Source organism: Sciurus carolinensis, chromosome 7 (genome assembly GCF_902686445.1).
Source record: "Sciurus carolinensis chromosome 7, mSciCar1.2, whole genome shotgun sequence".
Taxonomy (NCBI): Eukaryota; Metazoa; Chordata; class Mammalia; order Rodentia; family Sciuridae; genus Sciurus; species Sciurus carolinensis.
The window spans coordinates 142,776,811-142,802,685 of NC_062219.1; the positions used below are offsets into that span (position 1 = coordinate 142,776,811).

The window sequence follows — 25,875 nt, forward strand, 5'->3', positions numbered from 1 at the left end:
ATGGAATATTACTCAGCCATAAAGAATAATAAAATTATGGCCTTTGCAGGCAAATGGATGAAATTAGAGAATATCATGCTAAGTGAGATAAGCCAATCTCAAAAAACCAAAGGACGAATGATCTCGCTGATAAGCAGACGATGACACATAATGGGGGGTAGGAGGGGGGGAAGAATGGAGGAAGGAGGGACTGTATAGAGGGAAAAGAGGGGTGGGGCGGAGGGGAAGGGAAAAATAACAGAATGAATCAAACACCATTACCCTGTGTAAATGTATGCTTATGCAAATGGTATGCCTCTACTTCATGTACAGAGAAACAACATGTATCCCATTTGTTTACAATAAAAAAAAAAAAAAAGGAGCCATGTTCCTGGTTTGGACCCAAGGATCTGACAGGCTCTGCATTTGGGAACCAGGACCGTCCACTCATCTTACTTGGAGCTCAATCTGCATGCAATCTGATGCTCAAGGCCGGTCCTTGTCTTCTTTTCCTTACTGTTATGGTTTGGATGTGAGGTGTCCCACGGAAGCTCATGTGTGAGACAATGCAAGAAAGCTTGGAGGTGAGACGATTGGGTTATGAAAGCCTTAACCCAGTAAGTGAATTAATCCCCTAATGGGTGGGTGGGGTGTGGCTGGAGGAGGTGGGCACTGAGGGCATAACTTTAGGACATATATTTTGTAGCTAGTGAGTGGAGTCTCTCTCTCTGCTTCCTGGTCGTTATGTGAGCCATTTCCCTCCACCACACTCTTCCGCCATGATGTTCTGCCTCACCTCAAGCTCCTAGGAATGGAGCTGGCTGTCTGTGGACTGAGACCTCTGAAACCGTGAGCACCCCAAGAAAATTTTCCTCCCCAAATCGTTCTTGTCAGGTCTTTCAGTCACGGCAGTGAAAATGATGACTAAAACACTGATCATTAATTTGTCCTGTGTCCCATTCTATCCTTGTTTTCTCTACTGCTGTCACTGGAAACTGTAATTTGATCATCACCGTTAAAGGAATTGTGGTATTGAAGGTGGAGAGAGGGTCTTAAATGTTACTATTATCTCTAATGTTGGGGATTTCAGGTTTCAGGGAAGCCCAAGGTGGAAGATATTTGATAATGAAGCCTATAAGGTGAAGAAGCTGCAAGTACTTCTCCAGAGAAGTTTATATTCTCAGTACTACCTGGTGACTTGGGATTAAGCTTTGTTGGGATAAAGCTAGGTAGACATGGCGCTTGGTCTCAGAAGTTTGCAGTCAGGCAGGGTAGGATGGGGGATCCTGAAAGCCAGGCACTTGCAGCCACCGCTTTGGATTATCTTATCTACTCATGGTCGTATTATAATCTTATCTTTGCACATAAGGAATCCTAGCTCAGATAAGTAAACTATCTTCCCCAGTCTCAATACAGAGAAAGAACAGTGGAGACAGAATTTTGAACTTAGGTCTGCTCTGGGTCTCCAGTGGGTGTTCTGTCTGGCCTTCCACACATAATGGAAGCAGAGGCCAAGGGGAATGTGTACAGACAGGGATGGGGAGTGTGTGGGAGTTCAGGAAACCTTGGAGGGTTACATAAAAGCTTTTAGGAGCGGGACTCAGTGGCCCCCAGGTGAAGTCTGCAGCCAGGGGCAATGACCTGCTTATTCCCCAGGAGCTGGAAGGCAAGGGTCTTCCCCGGCAGACCAGGTCAAGCCAGGGCTTGAGGCTGGAATAACGACGTGCAGGGGCCCAAAAGGGGGAAACCCCAGAGGGGAATGAAGACATCCCTGTGGAGCCGGGAAATTGCAGGAGGGTGTCCTAGGGCCGGCACAACTGCTGGGAGCCATCCCCTCTGGAGGAGGGTGTGGGGGCCTCTCCTCAGAGGTCCTCTGCGGAGCTGCTGCTTGCAGGAGGCTGCCGAGGGGAGGGTGGCAGGTGAGGGAGCCAGGTGGCTCTCCTTCCCTTTCTGGAATCCTGGCCAGTTTCAATTTACATAACAGCTTAATCCACAGAAACAGGAGCCGCGAGGCAGGTTCTCTCTTTTTTTTTTTTTCCTCTCCAAGACACGGAAACCTTTATTTTCTCCCTACACCACAAACCGGTGCTGTTAAATAATATTGGATAATTGCACCTGTCGTGCTCTCCATATTGTGCCGAAGAAAAATAATTGCTGGTTTTCTGCTTTGCCGTTTAGCTGTGACTCCGTCATTTGACTCGGAGCATGTCATTTTCTCCCATTTTAGCCTGCGTACAGTCAAACCGTGTGAAAGGACTCCAGATAGCGGCCCTGCGTGCGCGAGTGGGCGCGGGCCTCATTCAGCAGCGACTTCTCATTTATACAGCATTGAAAATCCACAGCTATAAATAAACAGTTCCGACTGGCTTTGCTGCCTACTCAAATGCTTTATTAAAAAATAAAAAAAGCATGAGAAAGGAAAACAAGACTGGAGAAGGAGTCGGGTTTCTGCATCCTGCGCCGGGAGGGAAGACAGGACACGCTCAGCCCTGCTGGCCGGGCCTAGCCGCACCTCCCGCCTGGCCCCTCACGCTCCCGGGTGCAGGTGCAGTGGGTTTGGGGATTACAGTATAAGAAACTGGCTTCCTGTTATGACAAATACTGCCAAGTGTGTAGGTGCAGAGCCCAAAATAGCTCGGGAAATGTATGACCCTCTGCGGGAGGAAGAGGTGGATGAGGTCTTCTACCCAAGTTCAAAATTGGTTTCACATGTGAGATGGTGACCAGGAAAGAGGCACACGCACAGGCTGGTTCCTGGGTGGTGCTACTGTGACTCCTCCTGGTGCCTGGACCGGAGAGAGTTTCTGACCACTTGGGGTCCCCTGACCACCTTCTCTTTGTAAGATATGAATGCATTGTTATTTTTAATGAAGGCCTTCAGATGACCAGCTACTGGTCATTTGCTCTGCAATAAAATTTAGAAAGACAGGCTGCAAAATCAAACATCCTTGTAAACGTGGTCCTATCATTTCTCTGCTCTGAACTCAGATGTGTGTTGGAGACAGGCTATCAAAGATCCAGGGACTGGGCACATCTCTTCCCAATTGTGCATTTGGCAATATGTTGGTAGCTGGGAAAAATGCCCCAGTGGGGGACAAACATGGTGTCCATGTTTACGTCATGGAAATGGGCAACTATCAATTAGATTTTACAACCCTTTTTGCCCCCCCAGAGAGTCGGTTGTTAAACATTTACTAGCACACCACCATTCAAACTTAGTTTACCCATTGTAAAATAAGGACACGATATGTTTTCTACTTACAAAATTTTGTGCAGTAAAATGAATGAGGGTGATTGTAAATTTCATGACACTATATAAATCTTGCTGGTATCGTGGTTTGGTTTCTATTAGTCTCCTTTTGTAATTACTAGGGACTTAACACAGCCCTGCACAGGCAGCACATACTGTGTATCTTTTAATGCGGATTTAATCAGTGTTCATTATAGGTGTTTCACGGCTCATATTTTCTTAAGCTACTGCTGCACCGCAGAAGCATTTGGGTGCTGGTTGTGTATGTACTCAGCAGAAAGTGGTTCTGAGATTTCTGCTGTTGGAACAGAAGTGATTGCACAGTGACCAGCCATGCTGCAACCAAGGTTTAATTTGGTCCTGGGACAGCAAAGCCACAAATAGAAATCTGCAGGCTCATCTTAGTCAAGAGCTTACTGTGAATGAGGAGTATGCGACCCAAGTCATCTCTGGGTGTGGAAAATTTGGGTGATCCCCTGCAGGCATCATGGTGGGGTATTTCCACTGTGGCAACTGCTTCTGGGGCCTGCTGAGACCAGGTGCTCAGAGCAGTTAAGAGGCAGCAGCAGGTGTGGGAAGAGGTGGTGTCCCCAGCTCTATCTGAAGAAGACCCGAGACTCCGTTTCTGTGAAAGTAGAAAAGAAGTGGGGGTTGGACAGGTGTCCTGGTGCCTGCCCTCATCTTTCCTGGGGATGTGCGCCTGCCCTGTTGGAATATTTTCCCTCTTCCCTACAGGGAACACTGTTTTCGGTGTCCATTTTTACCAATTTTCCCCTGTGTACTTTAGTCAGTCTTGTCATTTTTCTGCTCTGAACCCAGAATGTGCTGAAGACGGGCTCTTGAGGACCAAGGGACTGTGGACCTATCTTTCCAGCTCTGCACTGGCCATGTGTTGGTAGCTGGAAAGTACCATTTACTCCGCAGTCCACATCTGACCCCATGAGCCCAGAGACACACTAGAAGGCTCAATCATGGCTACCCACCAGTGGACATTGGCCATTTGTTTTCTTTTAAAAATATGTCTATAACTAAAGGCCTGGAATAAATCCACTTGGAAAATTAAATCAGGGTTCAGAAATTCTTGTTAATCACCCCAATCAGCTTTCTTAAACCACGTACTATCTCAACAAAGTACTTTGTGCCACAGGAATCTCAGAAAGCCTCATTACTGTATTACTCCCCAAGCATAAAGCACAACATTTATTTTACAAATTAATCAATATTTGAATGGAAAAGAGTTTGACAATGTCATTATGTTCACAATTTATTCTTGCCCCAAAAGTTTGTTTCCAAAAAGGACCAATTTCCCAATAGCTAATAACTTATTTTCTTATTGCCCCAACTAATTTGCTGTGTTACCAGGTAGACAGACAACTTTGGTAGCAACCTCCTCCCTACATTTCTAAATCAAGAAGAAAAAAAAAAAAAATACAGAGAGAGAAATCCATGAACATAACTACCTTACTAAAATACTTATTTTTTAGAGAAAAAGAGATTTTGGAAAATGGCCCAGAACTGGAAGTTAGGAGATCTGGGTGATAGAAGGCCTTATCTTCATTTAGATTCTTTGATGCAGGTAACTTCTCATCTGGATCCTCACCATCCTCCTTTGGAAAGTGAAGAGTTTGGATGATCCTAAGTTCCTCTCCCTTTCTCTAAGTATTCTTTAACATGAAGTTTATGTGTGATTCTTTGACCTTTGGCCATATTTTGACCCAGAAACCATCATCCTCTGTGAAGGTCAGGCAAAGTTAACAAATTCTGAGATGGGAAGCAGTTGTTCTGGGCATGTATAAACTTTCAAAGAACCAAGAATCCTCAAATTAATCTATCTTCATAACTTCTGATTAAATTTAAATATCAACCTCTGTCCCTTCTACATTCCTATGTTCTTCTATCACCTCCCCCACAGAAAGAATAATAATAATGCTGACGAGAAAAAATCTCTCATGTTTTCTTCCTCCTTGATTTTTGGAAAATGGTGTGTAATCACTTCCTCTTCATCCATGGCTGCATCATGTCACCTGTACAAACAAGAAGATAGAGATACTTCAGTCTTGGGGTTTCCCGAACAGATATTTTCATGTGGGTAGACACTTTTTCTCTAACAAGAAGTGTTCTGAAAAAATAGTCCCCAACTCCAAGGGCAGAAGTCATCTGCCGACCTCTGATGACAGAGCTACTGCTGGCAGGTAGCTCTGCATCTGAGGCACTGGTCACGGCTGCCTCTGGTGAGTGAGTGTAGGCCGCATTGCTGAGACTTCAGAGATGGAGAGGAGGAGACCATGTCCAACTAGAGAAGAAATGGAATAATGGGTGTTCACCTAATTGGGATTGTTTCTGCAGACTCTCACCAAGTCAAATTATATCAACCCAGCAGGAAAAGTAAAGACATATGGCTTCTTCTTTTTTTGTTTTTGTTTTTGTTTTTGTTTTTGTTTTTGTAAGCACAGGGTAGGGAGCTTCTTCTACTGAAATTATAGCATTCAATGTCTAGAATGACATCCATTCAGTCAAAAAGTTAGTACCTCCATATTGAATGATCATAAATCTTTGCATAAGCTTTGAAATTGATAAAAGGTTATTAGGTCACTATCTTTTCTGCCTGTTGCCAAATACTATCAATCCTACTTTGAAACGTTTCTCAACTCAGTGTCTTCCTTCATTCTAGAAATGAACCCCCCTGTAGTTTTGGTTTGGTATTACCATAGCAATCTCATCCTTCTAGTTCCAGGTCAAGTTCACCCTTCAGATTCTGCCACGTTCACTAATTCTGACCCTAACAGGAAACATTAAACATCTTCCACTTATTTTATTTTGCTGGAACCCCCTTCCTCAGAGGCTGTAATGATGGTGACATAAAGTCCTACTTGTGGCCTCTTACCCACTCTGATTTTTTAGGACCGCCATCTCCTGTCACTCAGTCTTATGACCACCCTTCTTTTCATCCCTCTCAACAAGGTTTTAAGGCCAGAACTCTCATTCATTGTTCTCTTCCTCAGCAACCCAGACTTCTCCAGTTACCCCAGCAAAATCTTAATATTGATTTAGTTTTGCAGGGTAAACGTTGTTCTCATTTATTTTTCTGCTTATTTTCATTTTGATGTGAAACCCCCACCCAATTAGATCATATCTGTGTTACATATACAACTATGATCGCAATACCTTCTCTCTTCTGCAGTGTGTACTTTGGGCCTTTAAGGAATTATTCATAAACTAAATAACAGGCCTATTCTCTCACATTCAGGAGCTTGGTCGACATGAACTTCTGAAATCTGTTCCCTCTGCAGTCATTTCAGGGTTCCGAGACCTTCTTGATCCACGCTGTTTAGTAACCCTAGCCCCTGTGGCTAACTGTAATCATAACCTTCCCACTTAAAGTCCAGGTGCCAAGGGCTGGAGATCCCTCCATTTAGGAAACACAGCCAGACATGAAGGCTTAGAAATAGAAAAGGATGAATAGAAATAGAAATAGAAATAGAAAGGATGGTGTGAAGTTCTGATGGACAAGGGAAGAAGGTGTCTCCCCCTGGGAGATCAGAGTCTCCTCCAACTAAAACGAAGCAGCAAGATGGAACACCAGGAAATTCCCGCATACCCACTGCTATGGACGGATGTGGTCTGAGTGCACCCCAGGGGCCTACTGTGATTAAAGATCTCATCCCCACTGTGGTGATGTTGGGAGGTGGTGGAATCTTCTGGAGATGGGTTCTTGTGGGAGACCTTGTTCACTGGGTCCTGCCCTCAGAAAGCAGTTCTCATGGGACTCAGAAGTAGTTGCTATAAAAGCCTTAGTTTGACCCACTCGGCACTCTCTCCTCTCCTGGTTTGGGTTGTAACCATGTGCATGCTCCTCTTCATACACCTATCATGATGTGCTACCATCTGCTTCCCTCACCAGAGGCCAAACCAATGGGGCCATCCAGCTTGGAATCTCCACAACTAGATTCTAAATAAAACTTCTCTCTTTATAAAGTTAGCTGCTTCAGGTATTTCATTACAGGAATGAAAACTGACTAATATAATCACTAATATGTTAGAAAGGCACCTTCCCAGTTTTCTGTGTTGAGCTCCAACGATAATTTTATTCTGTGGAGACTTATATGTATCAATACCTCAGAAATTGTGTTTTTATTTTTGCTTCATACAGGGGAGGTGTGAAGTGGGTTCTTAGTTTTTTGAATTCTCACAGAACTGAGCAGTTTCTAAGTTTCCAAGTCCTCTGAATTTATCCCTATGTTCCTATAGTACATGGGAACTGTTGACTTAGTAATAGATCATATATCTCAATCAAACAAAGTTCACAAAATGGATTTCAAACCCTGGGAAATAATATTATTTGTTATAACATTTCTTGATTGAACAGAATTTTTTTCCCAGTAGAAAGTCTGCTAGTTGGCAGCTAGGGAGTTAGATCCATCCCTGACTTTTTAGTTCTTTCTTTATCCTCCATCATATTGTGCCAAGGGCTAGAGAGATTTTAGGTCAAATATTTAATGTTCATTCACTGGTGTGACAAAAAAACCATTGTTTTAATCAATATTATTGTAGATATCATTATATAATTATATACTTTATAACTCTAATAGAACATAAGATAAATAAAAGCATAGTATTCTTAAAGATTTATAACTCTGAGTTTACAACTACAAAAGCTACTGCTAGACTTCGAGTTGAAAATCTGAAGAGCATTAGTGGAGTTTTGGTGGGCTGCCTTGGAGAAGCCTAACAAGATGATGCTTCAGAGGAAGGACATGGCATTAGAGGAACAGGACTTGTGCTTTGGTGAACTGAAATCACTGTGTAGAAGAACCAGGAAGAAGATGGAACTGTGTAGAAGAACCAGGAAGAAGATGGAACTGTGTAGAAGAACCAGGAAGAAGATGGAACTGTGTAGAAGAACCAGGAAGAAGATGGAACTGAGGGCTGGCTGGAGCTAAAAACCCTGGTAAGGGAGACTGAGTAACACAGAGTAGACTCCCTTTGAGCTTAGGGATATGAAGTTAAGAAGGCAAAAGGAATTATATTTTTGCTATTGACTACATATTGCTCCAGTGGGATCATACTTTAGAAGCACATGTGGAGTCATCTCATAATAAAATACTTTTTTGTTCTTCATCTTAAGGATAATATGCAAGAAAAATATAAATTTCTTCTTGTATAAAGTCAAGGAGGTAGACCAGATGGCTTCTAAGCAGCTTTCAACAAGAACAACAAAAAAAATTTTAAAACACCCAGTCTGTGGTAAATAATATTAAAGGTAAGTTTTTGTTATTTTATTGTTGCTTTGTTTTGTCTTAGGAAAGTCTTAAAATAATTCTTTTCAAGTACCATCACAAAGTCACTTGGCCAGACTGTAATTTTCAGTGTATTAGTTTATGATTGTCATTTAGGAGAAAAAGCATCATTGGTCTTGGAACCTGAACAGAGGACAGCTTGATCCCTGGCACATGGCCCTCAGGACAGTGGGAAGACAGGGCGTGGACTCTGGGTAAGCCAATGTCTCTCCAGCCGCCCCCGCATGAGAGGCACTGCCATTTTGCTCTGTAGGCACTTAGTCCTTTCCTCTGCCTGAGAGCTCATGGGTTGGTTTTCGCTTTCCGAAGGACTTGTGTCCTGGTGTCAGCATCCCTAAGGTCCTATCATCAAGAAAAATAAAAAGAAAATTAACCACTTAAGTGGCAAGAAGGACTTCGATGTCATGTCCTGATAGCCCCTTTCCTGGAGGAGAATCTGCTTGGGGCCCATTGAGATGGTCAGACGGGGTGGGCCAAACTCACAATGATCTCCCAAGACTGCTTCCCCTGTCTGTTATTATTGTTTGAAATCAATTCCATGCTCCAATAGTAGAAATGAAAACTTTCTCAGTGGGTGGGTTATCCTAATAATTCCTGCAGTGCAAATTGCATTTGCCTGGCACACAGGGCCAGACCCTTACAACTGTGGGCCCTGGGAAGACTTCTTCACACACTTGCCAAGTTTCCACTGAATTCCTGGTATCATTTCTTGTAACTGTCACTTTCGCTCTCTTCACATTTACCCACTGACATTATGAATGAGGGGGGAGGAGATGAGCAGATGTTTTGCAACTGTGACCCTGACATAATTATCTCCCTTGGGAGGCCTCCGGGGTCCTAGTTGTACAGAGATTTATCCTTGGACCAGCAATTGTATCTCTGGAACACACTTTCAGAGGGTAGATCCCCATCTGCACCCAAGGTCTACTGAATGAGGCCTTACATTTAAAAAAAAAAAAACAGATTTTCCAAGATCTTCATTTTAACCATATCCAGAGGCACATACTGGTTTGAGAAATACTGCTCTCTAACAGTGACTCTTGACTCTGACTACAAATTAAAATAACCGGGAAGCTTTAAATAACACCCCTGTTAAATCCCCATCTCCAGAGATGTGGCTGTAATTGGTCTGGAGTGGGCTTGAGAGTTAGTGTGTTTAAGACACCTTTAGTGATTTGAGGCCAAGGTTGAGAACTACCATTACGGAGATACCTGGCATATTTAACAGGTCATTTCTGATAGTTTACCTGGTATTCTTGACCACCTGATGCTGGTCTGGTGGCTCCCAGCCAGGTCACACTCTCAAAGTTTCAGAAAAGGAGATTCCAAAGAATTCTAGCCTCAATTGGCACAACCCTTTTCACTGTAAATTCTTGAATCCACACACCGTCTCTGTCCATTTGCATGTAGTTAGGTGACTATTACTTTAAATGACTTTTAGCTGGGAAACTGGTAATTGGTGCAGAAAGTGGAAGGGGAGGCTGGGAATATCCACACAGAGGAGAAAGGTGATTTTTGCTGGGGGAGATGAGATTGAGACTTTAACAGCAATGGTGACAAGCTCTTGCTAGTATGCAAGGCTCTTTATACTCAGACAGTCATCTAAGGACCCCCATGGTCTTAGAAGAAGAATGTAAGTATTATCTTCACTGTGAAAAGAGAAAACTGGAACCAGACACTTTGAGTGCTTTGACTAGACTCATGATGACACTGGACCCCCAGCAGCCTGGCCCCAGAGCTTTTCTCCTAGCCACTGCCTCCCACTGTCTCCCCAAAAGTCTCCTTTCACTTTCTACTCTCACCTAAGGAGCTCAGACTGCAGAAGGATGACAGAAGAGAATTTGGGTTTGGATTTGGATAGACTAGGTGACTATGTATATGTTGCCATAGATCCAGAACAGAAGATGTGGAGAGGGACTCACAGTAAAGGGAACCAGAGGATGGATTGTGTGGACCTAAGACAATCCAGACATCAGTAAGGACACCGGCACAGCAGGAATATACCAGGACCATCCCAGACAAAATGGGCTGTGTGGTCACCCTGCTGAAATGTCAGGCTGCCTTTGAAGAATTGAAGTGCACTCCCTTAGGCAGGTTTGTGGCGGGGTGAGGGACATACTTCAACTTTCTCTATTCCTTTTCCCTCGGTCTTCCCTTGGTCTATATTGCCTGCCCCGACCTGCATCTCTTTTTCAACAATTCTGCAAACAGAAGCCCATATCACCACCCTCCTATACGCCCTCGGCTCCTGCTACAATGCCCTCATCTACAACTAACCCTAACCCTTACCCTAACCCTAACCCGTACTCCTGGTGCAACGCCCTCATCTACAACTATTAGAAGCACTCCTTGTCTGTGTCTCCAGAACACATTTGCAAAGAGTCCCACTTCAGGTCCAGAGAGGACCCTGGGATATCCCACCAATGCTCTGACAGGTGCAGCCGGGAAGTTAGTAGAAGCGAGGATTAAGATATGGACAGGACACACTCCTAATCCTTAAGAAACCCAAGCTCCATATAAAACAAAACCCAAGGCAGTAGTTGAAAAATAAAACAAAACAAAAAATGGTAATAATGCAATGTAAGTTGATTGGGAGGCACAGGGGGAGGCGTGGAACATTTGGGAAGGAGGTCAGATCCAACCTGGGCAGAGCAGGCAAGGCTTCCTGGAAGAGGTGAGTTGAAGTGAATGAGGAGGTGTGAGCTAGGAAAGGACTGGGGGATAAGAGAAAGAAGCCCGTGGAGGTCAGAAGCAACATCAACATGGACGTGAGTAAGTGCACCAATGCTACTGGAGTCCAAATTGAGAAGAAGGTGAGAAAACACTGAGACAGGGACTGGGTCATTCTAAGGGCTTGGTCCTGCTACTGTAAGTGGGGGAGGCCTTAAAGTGTCGTGGGCAGAGGAGGACGTGGGGACTGATCTCTGTGTCACATGGATCAATAGAAAACTCTGCTTGGTTTTCAGCAATTTAAAAGCATTTGCTGCCATTGCAATTTTGAGGGGTTTAGTTTCTCTTTTGTTATTCAGTTGTTTGCAATTAATTCAGATCTGTTTGGTATTTAACACATTTATGATCCAATTCTGATGCTATATAGAACTTTTTCTCCATTCTTCTCTTCTTTTTAAATTTATTTATTTTTAAAACTTCGCAGGACTCGGGGTTGAACCCAGAGGCTCTCTATCACTGAGTTCCATCCCCAGTCCTTTTTATTTTGAAACAGAGTCTCACTAAGTTGCTAAGGCTGACCTTGAGCTTGTGATCCTCCTGCCTCAGCCTCCTGAGTCGCTGGGATTATAGGCATGCATCACTATGCCTGGCCACCCGTTATCTTCATAAGGATATGAACATATGGAAAGAGGAGAGAGAGACAAATAGTCCCTTACGATAGTCTCTGTCACTTATGTAAGCCTTTGCATTTGCACAATGTATGTGAGGGTCCCTACGTTGATGCTGGCTTATTTGCTCATTGGGGACCTAGTTGTAGCGGAAAATTGAAATATAGTACCAAAACAATGGCATATTAAGAAGAACTTTGTACTGAAAACAGTGATTTTAAGAAAAAAAAATAATAACGAAATTTTATTTTTAATTCAATGGATGTTTAAAATTCACGGTAGGGTAACAATTTAAAAATTAATCATTATTGAACTCAATATAATTGATTAAAAAGTTATTTTTCTCTAAGTAATCCCACTTTTTCCCCTGCACTTCTTAACATCTGCCAAATTTCAAATGGTTTTTTCTTTCTTTCAAATCTATAGATTTGTGGAAAGCATCTGAAAATCTTTACTCAGAACTTCAAGGAGCCCAAAACAGTCAGAATTAGTTATCAATGCATCTAAAATATCAACATATTTGATTTGGAATCTTGATTTGGGGGGCGTGATTTTTAGTATTTTATTTTTAAGAGTTTGTTTTCATATAGGATATTGGCTTGGAGATATTCTGAACCAAATTCTCCAAGAGCAGAAAACACATGACCAACCCAAAGTTGCTTGCTTATTTCTCCAGGGGCTCAGCCTGTCCTCAGAAATACACACTGTGGTATTGAGCCTTCTGAAACCACGGACATTTTGCGTACACCGGCTTACAGTTCACACTTACTAATGCAAAGGGCGGAAGATGTCATCTCTATTTGTAGAACAGAATGGCCTGTGAGCTAGTGGTATGGGTGGGGGCTGCAGGTAACTCTGCCTTCTTTATATACCAATGAGGGCAGAGTTCCTGCACATCTCCTTCGGTGGGCTGGGGGGGTGTCACATTTTGCAACCTGACTTTCTGCTACCTGTGGTTACTTTTCCAGCAAAAAGCATGTTCTGAGGTGCAATGCACAGGGGGAAAGCAGGGATGAGAATAAAATCTTTCCTTTTAAAATTATCTGAGGATTACTCTATGAAGAAACCACCTGGTTCTACCCACCTATGATTAGAAAGCGTGACTTGCTCACATGCCCCCGTTGCCCGGGACCCTATCTAAATGAGAATTCCAATGTCAAGTACAGCATGTGATTCTATTTGGTAAATGCTTTTTTAAGCTTGAGAAGCAGCCTAATAAAAGAGGGATAAAAACTCATCTGGGAATGCACTGCTGAGATTGGACAAGCTAAGAGGGTCACCTGAACTCACTTCCTTCAAAAAGGAAATCTTGACATGGCAACAGCTTTGGTCCACCTCGCTTGGGTAGTGGGGGACTCTGCTACCAATGTATTTTTTTTCATTCCTAGAAAAATAATATCTCGTTTTCTGGGTCCTGAGCTTTCTAAACAAAATTTAGCTTTCAAGTTAAATAAGGTGTTGTCTGGGGAGGAGGGGAGATAATTTGAAGGAGTTCTTGGAGAATGCCAGCTTGTCTAGGCTTTGCCTGCTTTGGTGGGACTTCTCCCAGTCCTTTGGATGAACATCCTCAAATACTACTGCCTTCTGCGTTGAACTAGTTTTTCCTTCCATTTCCAGAAAGAGTGGAGAAAGGGTAAGAAAGAAATATGTTCGTAGACAAAAGAGAAATACACTTACCCCATTTCCAGCGGTTGATCTTCTCTCCAAGGAGGTAGATGCTGACACTCAAGAAGTAGCTGGAGGAGAAGAAGGCTGCGAGACCCAGGGGGCTGAGTTTTCCAAGCATGGGGTACACCCACCTACCAGTCTCAGAGTAGATCCACAGGACCCTGCAGGAAACAAGTGACAACCATTAGGACAACAGACACAGACTAGCCATTTTCTCCCCAGCATCAGTGGAGAACTGGAGCCCAGGCAGATGAAAAGCAGCCAGGAGAAACATCTGTCCACAGATTCCCACAGCTCTTCAGAAGTGAGTCTTCTCTTGGTAAATTCACTTGATTTAATAAGACACCTTGTTTCATGGAGTGAGTGGGGTCTTTTCCTCCTAATCCATTAAAATCAAATCTTGGTGAAAGCATAAGGGAAACAAACTATTAGTCAAGGAGAGTTTGTGAATCTGTGAATAAATTATTCCTCTGCTGAGACTGACAGTTTGCTGAGACATGGGACCTCCTGAGATGGCGTCTGCTTGCTGGCTCTCACCAAAGAAGTGAAGAATTCTTTGTTTTTGTTTCTGTTTTGGTACCTAAGAGTAAGGAAGAACTTTCCATTATCTCTCCAAGTCCTTTTGGGGTAGGAAGAACAGAGATGGGGAGTCAGAGCCTTATTGCTCTGATACAGTATGCCTGGGGTTTAATTGTTGGTTCCAATTTTAGCTCAAGGATATAATTATGGATAGAGTGTTAAGTAGAAATGTATGGATTTACCGGAAGGCCCAGATCTTGCTCACATGAGGATCCACTGTAAGTCATTTCCATAAGCCAAGAGAAGGAAAAGAAATGCTAGGAGAGAAGACATGATATCTAAGTGAAGTCTAAAAATGTGGTTTGCTGGAAACGAACTGTACTGCAAGATGCCAAAGTCTGAAATAACTTAAAAATTAAATATGGGAAGATGTCGCATTAGTTACAGTTTGTAATTGGTTAAGAGTACAGAGTCTGGAACCAGGTTTCTGCCATCTATTAGCTATGTTACCTGCAGTAATTTATTCTACCTTTTTGGTGTAAAGTGGGGACCTGAACAGCACAGACCTTGTGAGACTGTTGTAAGAATTAGGGAGGTAACATGTCAACTGCATGCCCGTGTTCTGTGTAAGCTATCACAACTATTGGCAGCTGTGATCATTTGACAGGAGTCCCCAGCTTCTATCTCCACAGAGGGATGACCCCGTGGGAATCTTCTCAGCAACTTTTCTTCGAGTCTGCTGATCTCGTGTAACAATTGAGATAAGCCAGGTTCTGCTTCAGAATCAGCATTCAAATGTGGCTATCCCGGATTGTCAAAGGAGTTCAGAGAGGAAAATGAAGTTCTGAGCGCAATTAAACTTTCAGAAACTCAAGTGGGATCTCTGTCATTTCAAATTCTTTGTTTGTTCAATGTCTCATGAAAGAGACACAGGCAGACATTCAGGTCCAGGACTGGAGGGAGGCCAAGGAGGCAGTTGGGGTGTAAAACTCAATAACTCATCTTTGTGCATCAAAAAACACAATCAACAGTATGCAAAGGGTACCCATGGGGTGGGAAATAATATTTGTAAGTCATATGTCTAATAAGGGCCTATTATTCAGAATTTATAAATAAGTCATATAACTCAACAATAAAACTTAAACAGCCCAATTAAAAACAGATGGAGGACTTAATAGAATTCTGCAGAGGAGATATACAAATGGCTAACAAACCCATCCAGTGAGGCTCACCATGGCTAATAAGTGGGAAATTGCAAATCAAAACCACGACAAGATGTCACCTCACTTACCTGCATTAGGATAGTCACTATAAAAAACGCAATAGTGAGGATGTGGAGAAATTGGATCCCTCTTGCCTTGTTGGTAAGAATGTAAAATGGTGCATCTGGTATGGAATACTATATATGCATTCCTCAAAAAATTAAAATAGAATAATCATATGATCCTGCAATTTTCACCTCTAGGTATATACCCAAGGCAGGGATTCTAAGAAATATGTGTGTATTCGTTAGCAGCATTATTCACAGTGGCCAAGAGGTGGAAATGTCTCACACATTCATTGGTGGATGAATGGATAAATAAAATGTGGCCTACAGATCCACATTAAAACAAAAAAATTTCAAACACATACAACAACATGGGTGAACCTCGAAGACGTTACGCTAAGTGAAATAAGCCAAACACAAAGGACACCTGCTGTGTACTTTCATTAACGTGAAATGTAACAGTGTCAAGTGCTCAGAGTCAGAGGGTGAAATGTCGATGGCAAGGCTTTGGGGTTGTGGTACGCGGGATTCAGAGTTTAAGTTTGGGAAGAACAAAAAATACTGGATGGATGACGGTGACAGAAAGCCACTGACCTGCCCACTTCGAAGTGGCAAAAACGGTAATGTGTACTTTATTACAATTTTAGAAATTGAAGGAGGTGTTGGTCTTTGGACTCTGTAAGTGTAGGTTTGGTCCATGGTCCCTGGTCCTGGTCCTGTTTACATCGCTTTGTTTTCCCAAGCCTATTTTGATGCTCCTCCCACAGCGATGTTGACATGACTACAGAAAAAATAATTCTTGCCATTATCACAACCATAGGAATTCCAGAGGCTGGGCGCCCACGGATGCATGCAGAAGACTCTCCACAGTGCTCCACGCTTGCTGGCTGCTTCTCACAACAGGGCAGAGAACGTACCAGAGGCAGAAAATAAATATCCCCAAGTCGATCGGGCTTCAGTAAGGAGACGCGAGAACACTCCAAACAGATTGTATTCATTAGTTCATATGGTTTATTTTGTTTACCTGAAATCAAAGCTTTGGGATTCCCATGCACATTTACATAAGAGAGTCTACAAATAAGGACAACCCCCTGGAGGCCTGGAAAGTTTCTGTTTACTTCAATTTTTGTTTCCTTCAGCATAAGACTCACAGAGGTTCAAAGATGAGTGAAAGAATTGTGAGTTTTCATCGAGAAAGTGCTAGGTGTGTTGGCCGACGGTGGGAAAGTAATGGAAATAGAAATAGGGAGGAGGGAGAGGAGGCTGGCGAAGGGCCCTCAGCAGGGAGCACCAGGGAGGAGAGCCACGATGTCAGGGGGCGTCACTGGACATGAGAGGGGGGACAGAAAGAAAGGAGGGGAGCAGGGACGGGTGAGCAGGCAGGAACAGAGGGGTGGAGGCGGAAGGGAACCTCGCCCTCACAGGTCCTGTCTGTCAATGTCAGCTCTCTGCTCACTCTTGCCCCCATGTCTGATCCCATGAAACTCTATCCACAGGCTCCTCCAGTACATGTCTTTCATGACCTTGGTCCAGGGCCCTTCATCTAGCCTGTGACTCTGTCCTTTTCTCCCAGCTGGTCTTCTTGTGCCCTTCCCTTCACTTTCCACCCTTCAAGTCACCAGGAACCAGGCATTGTTCTAGAGGTGACCCTGTCCGTGACACCCCCAGCTTTCAGTAGCCCTCCATTGCATCCAGAAAATTCCAAGACTCTTCACCTGATACCTGGCTCCCCCTGCCACCATCCTGCCCAAAACCCTTCTGGGTTTTGAATGAAGCAGTTTCTGGGTCTTGACCCCCGGGATCAGCTCCACTGCAACATCTCCAGCGAGTCTGTCTCCCAGACACGCTTCTTCCTCTTTGCCAAGTTCAGTCTTACACTTCAAATCTCATCTTGAAAGTCACTTCTCTAGAAAGGTCTCCTGGAGAGCCTTACCCCAACCTCCATTCAGGGGAGTTCTTGTGCCATGTGTTCCCCTACCTTGGAACTTACCCTTGTTGCTGGTTTATTTTCCTTCCTAGTCTGAAAACTGCACGGACAGGGATGGTTTCTGCCATGCACATCAGTTTCCCAAGTACCCAGGACCAGCTGGATCTTTCTGCCTTTAAGTGATGGCTGTCCGGGTGGTTCTGGTAGGAATCATGGCTCTCTGTGAATGTTGTTCACCACAGTTATGGTAGTCAGCTCTCAGCTTCCTGAACCTCAAGACAACTGTAGCCTTTGAAACTTGGGAAATGTTCCCACCAGCCTTCCAAGTTTGGGTTTCACTTAATTAATACTTTGAAGAGGCCAATATGCTGCCCCTCCATTGTCATAGAACAATGTTTTATATCCTTCTAGAACTATCTGCCTTGGGAATCTTTGGGTGCCAGGCTGACTGGTCACAAATAATGTCATAGAGTTTCCTCATTCTAAATCTCATAGCATCAACATGGTGACAGTGGAATTCAGATCTTCTCTCTTATTAGTAAGGAAGTAGTGGCAGTCTGTGGTTAGAGATAAATAGATAAGGAAGTTCTGTGGGTTTTCGGCATATCATTCTTGAAGTCTTAACCTTCATATCACATCTTTCTCACCCAGCAGAATAAATCACATTAAAGGAGTGAAGATTCCATAATTTGTTCCCCTAAATTCATGCAAAAGTTTAATCTCCAAAGTCTTATGTTATCAAGTTTTCACCCTTGTGAGTGGAAACTTAATCTGACTGTGGTGTTTAGAGACAGGACCTTTGGGAAGTGGTTAGATTAGGCTAGGTCATTGGGGTGGAGCCCCCATGATTGAATTCTGGTGGCTTAATAAGGAGAGGAAGAGAACACAAAGACACAGAGGTATACATTTGCTCCTGCCATGAAGTAATGCAGCCAACAGGGGCCCTTGCCAAACCTGTGCATGCTGTTTAGATTTCAGCTTCCAAAACTATTAATTAAATAAACCTCTTTTCTTCACTAAATAGTTTACACCTGATATTTTATTATAGTAATGAAAAGCTGACTGATATAGAAGAGAAACTTCAAAGCAAGAATGGTAGACAGATAGTTCATCTGGATTTTGACAATATATGCAATGAGGACAGTTGTTGGAGTGGCAACCCTGGCATGGAGATGTAAAACCTTTGCCCAATCCCTCCCTGACATACCTCTCCCATTGAGAAGCTTCCTTCCCGCTTAGGGACAGTGGAGTTCTTGTCCAGTCCTGGTTTTCTACCACCTGATGATCTGATCATTCTCTGCCACCTTGGCCAGCCTCTGGGATTAAGCTACATAACACCTTGGCTGAGTTTGACTTGCACAGTATGATTTTACTTCACGTTGCTCCCATCTCGTCAGTCCAATCCACTTCAAGTGCAACTGTCAAGATTGACTATTTAAGGCATAATTCTCTGTCCAAGTCATTAATACTCTACTCTTGCCTCCACCCCACAAAAGCAAACAACAGCAACAATAAACTCTTCCTTTGTCTACGTAGATAGTCCCCGACTTGCAATGGTTCAACTTTACTTTTTTTTTTTTAGTACCAGGATAGAATCTAGGGACACTTAACCAATGAGCCACATCCGCACTCCTTTTTTTAAAAAAAATATGATTTTTTAGTTGTAGATGGACACAATGACTTTGTTATTTATTTATTGTCATGTGGTGCTGAGGCTTGAACCCAGTGCCTCACGTATGCTAAGCAAGTACTCTATACAACCCCAAAACCCCACCCCTTTTATTTATTTATTTTTTATTTAGAGATAGGGTCTTGCTAAGTTGATTAGGGTCTCACTACATTGCTGAGGTTGGCCTCAAACTTTTGATCCTCCTTCCTCAGCCTCCCCAGTCACTGGAATAGCAGGTATGCACCACTGCACCCAGCCCAACTTCACAATAATGGGAAAGCGGTAGGCACTCCATAGAAACAGTGCTTGGAATTTTGAATTTGACTCTTTTCCCAGGATTGGAGGTACAGTCTAATCCTCTCCCAATGTTGAGCAGTGAGCTCCAGCTCCCAGTCTGTCACATGACACCTGTACTCCAGAGTGACATTAAGGTAGATTCAATGAATTTTCCATTAAGGACAGTTTCAACTTACAAAAGACTTATTGGTACAAATGCCCAACATGGACTAAAGAGTGTGCACACATCTCCTCTGGTTTGTATCCACAGTCCCCAGGAGTGGGCAGTTCCAGGGCTGTTTCCTACTAGTCTCATTCACTCTCAGGTCCAGCTGAAGAGAAGTACTGACCCTTGCTTCCATGTGCTCTGTGCTCTCTTGACCTTGGAATTGAGCTCCTGTGGTTCACTTTCTCAGACTTATTGCAGCTCTGACCCTGCTAGTCCTTCCCACAGTGCTCAGCCAGATGTCCCCTCATCCTCCTCTGAGTTCCTGTGGCTCCTTGTATTTTTTAATGACATTTCATTACTTTCCAGTTTATGCTCTTATAACACGTATGCATAGCTCATTTCCACTTATTAAGTATAAACCCCATGCAGCCTGAGGCTTGGCTTATATGACTTTGCTGTTCCCAGCACGACCAGCACTGTGTTAGGGGAAATATTTGTTCAATCAAAGAAGAAATAAAAAACCAGCAGAAGGAACGTTTCTATTTTTCCTGCTCCTCACCACTGCCTCACAGAGAGCTAGGTGAGGTGTTTTGGGGTGAGAGAGCAGGAAGGAGTGAGTAGCTACCACACTTGGAGGTGACTAATGCTTTCCAAAGGAAGTGAAAGATTTGTAGTCATTACTACTTTGCAAAGCTTTATTTTCCCACTTCGGGGCCAGCCCTCCGATTTTGCAATCTGAAAAATAACAAAAAGCAAGCAGTCCATGGATGGCAGTCTCCACGGTCTCGGGGGCTATTTTTAGGTCATTGTAACATGGTTTCGGCAGTGAAATGCTTCTCCAGCTCAGTGACGGCAGTTTTTCTCTGACTCATGTTTGGTTCTCACGCTCTCTGGGCCAGAGCCCATGTCTTCACCTCGTTCCTGCCTTGCCATTTCCCCCACCTGGCCACCCAATTGGCACACCTAACTGCTGGCCCATCACACTTCCAGCGGCATCTCTGTGGGTATCCTCAGTGTGGGGGACCTGCTGGTGGCCACCTGAGGCCATGAGGCCCAGCATGATGTGAAAGGGTGGAGATGGCAGGCAAAAAAGAGTCAAAGGTCCCCTCGCCAGAGAATAGAGATCGGGAAGTTTCCACCAGTGGAACGGCATAAAATGCCCCTAAATAAACTGATTCGATTTGCTCTAGCAAAAACGAAGCTGGACGTACCAAGTGCTGATTTAGTACTTCTCAAGTGATAGCAAGGACCAAATCATGGCAGCTCCCTGCATGGGGCCACCCTGCAGGCCCCAGGGCTCCATCCCTTCCCATCACTGGCTCCTTTACTGTGACTATAGTGTCCTGTCCAAGCACAGAACCAGAGACAAAAGCATCAAGAATGATTTCTAGACTGCAGAGACTGGGGCGACTGTTCCGACTCCCACATATCCGGCACGTAGACGGTGTTTTGCACATGTTGGGAGTTGAACAGAAGCCTGGCCCTGTGAATACTCGGGTGCAGAACCGAGATTGGAAAGAGCAGACCATGGTTTAAGTTGGCTTAAGTCCCAGCTTCACTCCTCTCCCTACCTCTGCCAAATGACCTTGGCATGTTGTCTAGCCCATTGGAGCTCCTGTTTTTCAGTGTCAGGTGTATTAGTCAGTTTTACGTTGCTGTGACCAAAACACCTGACAAGAACAACTTAGAGGAGAGAAAGTTATTCTGGCTCACGGTTCCAGAGGTTGAGCCCATGATTGGCTGAGTCCATTGGTCTGGGCCCAGAGTGAGGCAGAAGATCATGGTGGCGTGTGGTAGTGGAGGAAGGGGGCTCCCCTCATGGTGACCAGGAAGCAGAGGGGAGAGAAGGGACCCCAGGGAAGACGCACCCTTCAGCCATGCCCCAGCCTGCGGTGATCACCTAGCCCATCCATTTGAACTGAGCTGGACCGTTTAAGGCACCACTCGCACATTCCAATCATTGTTCCTCTGAACATTTCTGCATTAACACAGGAGCTTTTAAGGGACACCTCGTATCCAAACCACGACACCGGGAATCTCTAAGTCACCTGCTGCCATTCACGCTCTCTGCTTTTATTTGTGGGCTGGTCAATAGCATCCTCAGTTACTAACATCAGCCCTCCTGGAATTCCACAAATGCCAACATCTTATCTACTTACTGCTCTTCAGCCCACTTTCCACTCTTCAGCCAGAATCCTCCAACTATGTTTCATATGTAAACCACAATATTTCACTTCTCTGCCTGATAGTTTAAAAGTCCAAATCCATTGATGTGATTCATGACCCAGAGGTTCCCTGTCCCCCAACTCAGCTACACCCCCTGCTCCCTGTGGCCCTACAGGGCTGCTCTTCCCTCTGCCTCAAGGTCTTTCCAGGATCTCTATGACCCATTCCTACTCTCTCTTGAGTCTCAGTTGGCACAAGTGTTCCCTTTAGAAAACACTTCCTGAACCTCCCTGTGTGCCAGGGCTGGTCGGGTCTCACCACTCCGACTTCCCACTCTCTGTTCACACTCCTCTTTCCAAGACAGCCCCTAAACACAGCAGACCACTTGTGCCTGGCCATATCCCAGGCACCTTCACACAACACCGACAAATAACTGCATGGACGTTGGAAGGGCTCACACATCCTCCCACTGCATCCTTGTCCCCAAACTCCCCATCCCCCGCACGGTAGGAACTTGTGCCCAGGTACTGACAAGCTAAGACTTGCTGGCCACTGTTTCTCATTGTTAAAGCCACTACAATAGGCTCCTTAGGCCTCCAAGAGGAAAAGAAAAACAAGTGTTGGATCCATGAGTCGATGATCAACTTTCAAGTGTTTAGGTAGAAAATGTTATTGTGCTAAAGGTGCTAACTTGAAACTCCCAAAATTACACTTGGTCAAAAAAAAAGTTGAAGTCCACAAAAAACAGAATGTCCAAACACGCTTTCCACTCGGATTCTCTTCGACACATACGCTAGAGAGAAATATCTTTATGTGCACATGCTCTTACCTCAGTCCAGGTCCCCTCTCTGTATAAGAATGTATTCCATTGCGTCAAGTCACATATGGCAACAGTAAGGCATACATCCCACCACGGTCCCATCTTTGCTATTGTGAGACATTGCTTACTGATCACACAAGGTTTTCTCTGCAGAATCTCTGAACACAATGCTGGTCTTCAGTGTAAGCCCTGTTCTCTAAAAGTGTCCTTTGTTAAATGCAAAGGCTCCAGAGGCTGAAAACAATGTAGAACACTGGAATCTTGAGGCAGATTTCTTTAGCAAGTGCTTTCATTAAGATAAAGAAACAAGAAAGACTTTGGGCACCCAGGAAGAGAGGGCCATGGAAAGTGGACAGATTCCATGAAAGGATAGGAGTGTTAGGGAGAACCAGCACCTGAGTTACGAGCACCAAGCTTATTTGCTGTAAAGCAAACTCTGCAGAAATCCATGAAGTAGGCGCTTCCTATGGAGCCCATGTTGTTTGGAATATACTCTCTCTCTTCCTCAGTCTCCTTCTCTCCCAGCTTCCATCCCTGACAGCACTGCACTGAATTAGCTCACCCCCTGGATAGGGATTGGGGGTTCTCCAGATGGCCATACGGGAACAGCTTATGGAGCCTGGAGAGGAACATTATCATCCTAATCGGTAGGTCTTGTGCTTGGTGTGGTCCTTCTCTAGGAGCAAAGCTTGCAGCTGGAGGGAAGGCTAGAGAGTGGAGAGAGCTTCCTGTCACTAGTAGAAGTCAGGTGCAGTCCCTGACTGCAGACCAGGGGCAGCGTTTTGAGTGTCAGTGTTGCCAGGGACCAAATGATGAGATCCAGGCCAGCTACTTGATTCTCCCCAGCCTCCGTGAGGCCGCTCTGTAAGACCCAGGCAATCTCCCAAGGCCCTCAAGGTGCTCCAGTGGCAGATGTGGATGCAAATAAGCCCATGATGACACAAGGCCATAGGAAGGGCCCAAACACACTCCACCTGTCAAACGTCTTTTTAGGTTGAATGTGTTTAGAGGGCTCAGATCATCAGTCTCTCAAATATTCTATTCCAAATGGAATCAAAGATCAACAATTTCTTGGGAGAGAAACATGTGTGACTTTGCAAAGACAAATTTCTTGTGAGGGGGTGAAAGGAAGTTGTGACTTGCCGCGCGCATGTGTGTGTGTGTGTGTTCACACCTGTATATGAGCATGCCAGAAATGTTGAAATCAAACAACAAGAGTTCTTCTTACCTGGAAGTTTAAACATGGTTAAACCCCCTTTCAACCAACCTAAAGGCTCTGACAGAATGGTACAACTTTGTGGAATATTCCAGAAGGTCCTGAGTAAGCTTAGGCTGACTTTCTCTGTGCAGTTCTTACCTGCTAGTGTAAGCAAGAGTCCCAGCAGCCAACAACATGATTCCTGTCTTCTTGGATGGATAGTGGTGTGGCCTGAGGATGACTTCAAGCAGCGTGAAGGGCAATATGAAGGTGTGCTGGAGGAGAAAACATGGCAGGTCATGAGGGTGCCCTGGCTGCCTCTGTACCCATGATTCTCCTGCCCCCTCCAATCTACCTGTTTGCACAGTGCAGGCTGGACTTTCCACTGCTGGTTTAGATCTCACTCCTTGGTTGCCCAAGGTCCTACAGTGTCTTCCCATGTGCTACCATATTGGTCTAAACTCCCACCTGGCTACCAAGGCTCTTCATAATGTGTCATAGACCTTAATGGTCCTTCTCACTGCCCACTGCCACCCTCTCCTAACACACACATATGCACACACACACATGCCTACTTACATACACACACATGTGTGTGCACACACATGCACATACCTACACATGAAAACAGAAGCATACACACACTCGCACATTCTTTCAAATACACAACAAACATGCTCTCTCTGTCTCTCTCTCTCTCTCTCTCTCTCTCTCTCTCACACACACATTCAACCTCCACCAGAACAAGGCCCTCATTCCCCTTTGTACTCAGCCTGCTGCTCCCAATTCCCACAGCAGTGCTCTCCAGAAGGACTGAGCTCAGTCATGTGGTGCTACATGCAGTGGGGACACAGAGGGGTAGGAATGTTCCTTGTCCCCAGAACTCGTGGATCTGCACTCCAAGTGCCAGACTGCGCGAAGCAGGACAGGATGGCAGCGGAACTGAGTGCCTCCTCTTGCTGTGTGGACCTTGTCTTCTCCCTGTTTTCTGATCCTCTGTGTTCCCCGCAGCCAGTGCAATCTCCCAGGATGCCACCTCTGACTGCTCCTCATTCTCGCTCCTCTCTCTTAGTTCTTCTGCCATCATATCCTGTGCTGAGCAGTCTGGCCCTTGGGGTGCAGATCCATAAACTCTGGGAGCAGGGAACACTTCGACCCCTGTGTCCCCATTGCACATAACACCACGTGACTGAGCTCAGTCCTGCAGAGGACAGGAGGTGCTGTGGGTGTGCATACGCCTTCCTGGGGAACCCTCCACGGCCCCCCTTCCCTGCATCACCCCTCCCTATGACCATCTGTTTTCTCACATCTTCCAAAGCCTTAAAACAAGACTTGTAAAAGTGACATAAGCCTGGGATCCACCTTAGGAATGGGGGTGCTCGTGGATGGGGAGACTGCTGGGGCGTGCCCCTTCTTGGCTTTGGAAGCCGATCTGGGGTCACTGGAGTCATCGCAATGCCCTTTCTTGATTGGAAATGTGCACGAAGCCCTTCTGGTTCACATTCTATACTTATTGCCAATTTCCAAATCATGTTAGAATTTTCTGTTTTTTAGAGTTGCAGTTATGATTTCGCCTTCATTCCTGTACCCCACTATCTGCAGCCTTGGCAGCTGCTTGCACCAAAGCCTCTGTTTTCCAGCTCCATTCCACTCCTGACCCTGAGCCCCCAGGTAGCTGGCAGTCTCTCAGCAGTTCTTAGAGCTTTGAATGTCACCGTGCTCCTACTCCACGTGTTTGGAACAACGGTCCTCAGCTCCAGGCACTCTTTACCATCAGTCCCATGAGTCTGGTGCTCAGGAGGCATTGCCAAGACATAACAGGTTCTTCCCAGTCCAGTCACGCTAGCTGGATCATCAAGAAGACCCTCTGACGACAAGAAATGTGACAAGTTTTGGTGGAAAAGGGGTGGGGTAAGATTCTAAGGGGTAGAGATTCTTAGGGGAGCCGTCCCTGGGTAGAGATTTACTGGAGTGCCCCAACCAAGGCCACAGGGTGACACGGAACAACTGGGTCCCACATTTTAGTAATGAATTCCAGTGGGACAGCATTGCCGACAAATCATGGCTGTGCTGCCTGAGGTTAGTCCCGAACACGCTGACGGTTGTACGTGCAGGTATGATGATGTCCAGGTTCACTCCCACCTTCTTTGGTTTGGTTTTAGGCTACTGCTTATCTGGGACCTCCTTCAACAAAGGAGCCCCTGAGAGGACACAGGCTTCCAAACCTAACCTTGGACTAGTTACTAGATACCTCAACCTTTAGCTTCATTATGCTGCTATGAGGACTGAGGCACATTCCTGCAAAGTGCTTAGTCCTCAGTCCTTGAGTCTC

The 25,875-nt window shown here is 44.8% G+C and overlaps 1 protein-coding gene across 5 annotated transcripts in view; it reads right to left on the reverse strand.

The window, feature by feature from the left end:
- Positions 1-4,480: 4,480 nt before the first annotated feature.
- Positions 4,481-25,875, reverse strand: part of Adtrp (androgen dependent TFPI regulating protein) — an 82,450-nt gene continuing 61,055 nt past the window's right edge. For all 5 annotated transcript variants that reach the window (XM_047559613.1, XM_047559612.1, XM_047559611.1 and 2 more), the window contains 3 exons: positions 23,703-23,818; positions 13,542-13,693; positions 4,481-5,253 (listed from right to left, as the gene is read on the reverse strand). In XM_047559613.1, the coding sequence (XP_047415569.1) occupies positions 5,219-5,253; positions 13,542-13,693; positions 23,703-23,818 (303 nt within the window). In that variant the 3' untranslated portion in view covers positions 4,481-5,218. The remainder of the gene's footprint in view (positions 5,254-13,541; positions 13,694-23,702; positions 23,819-25,875) is intronic.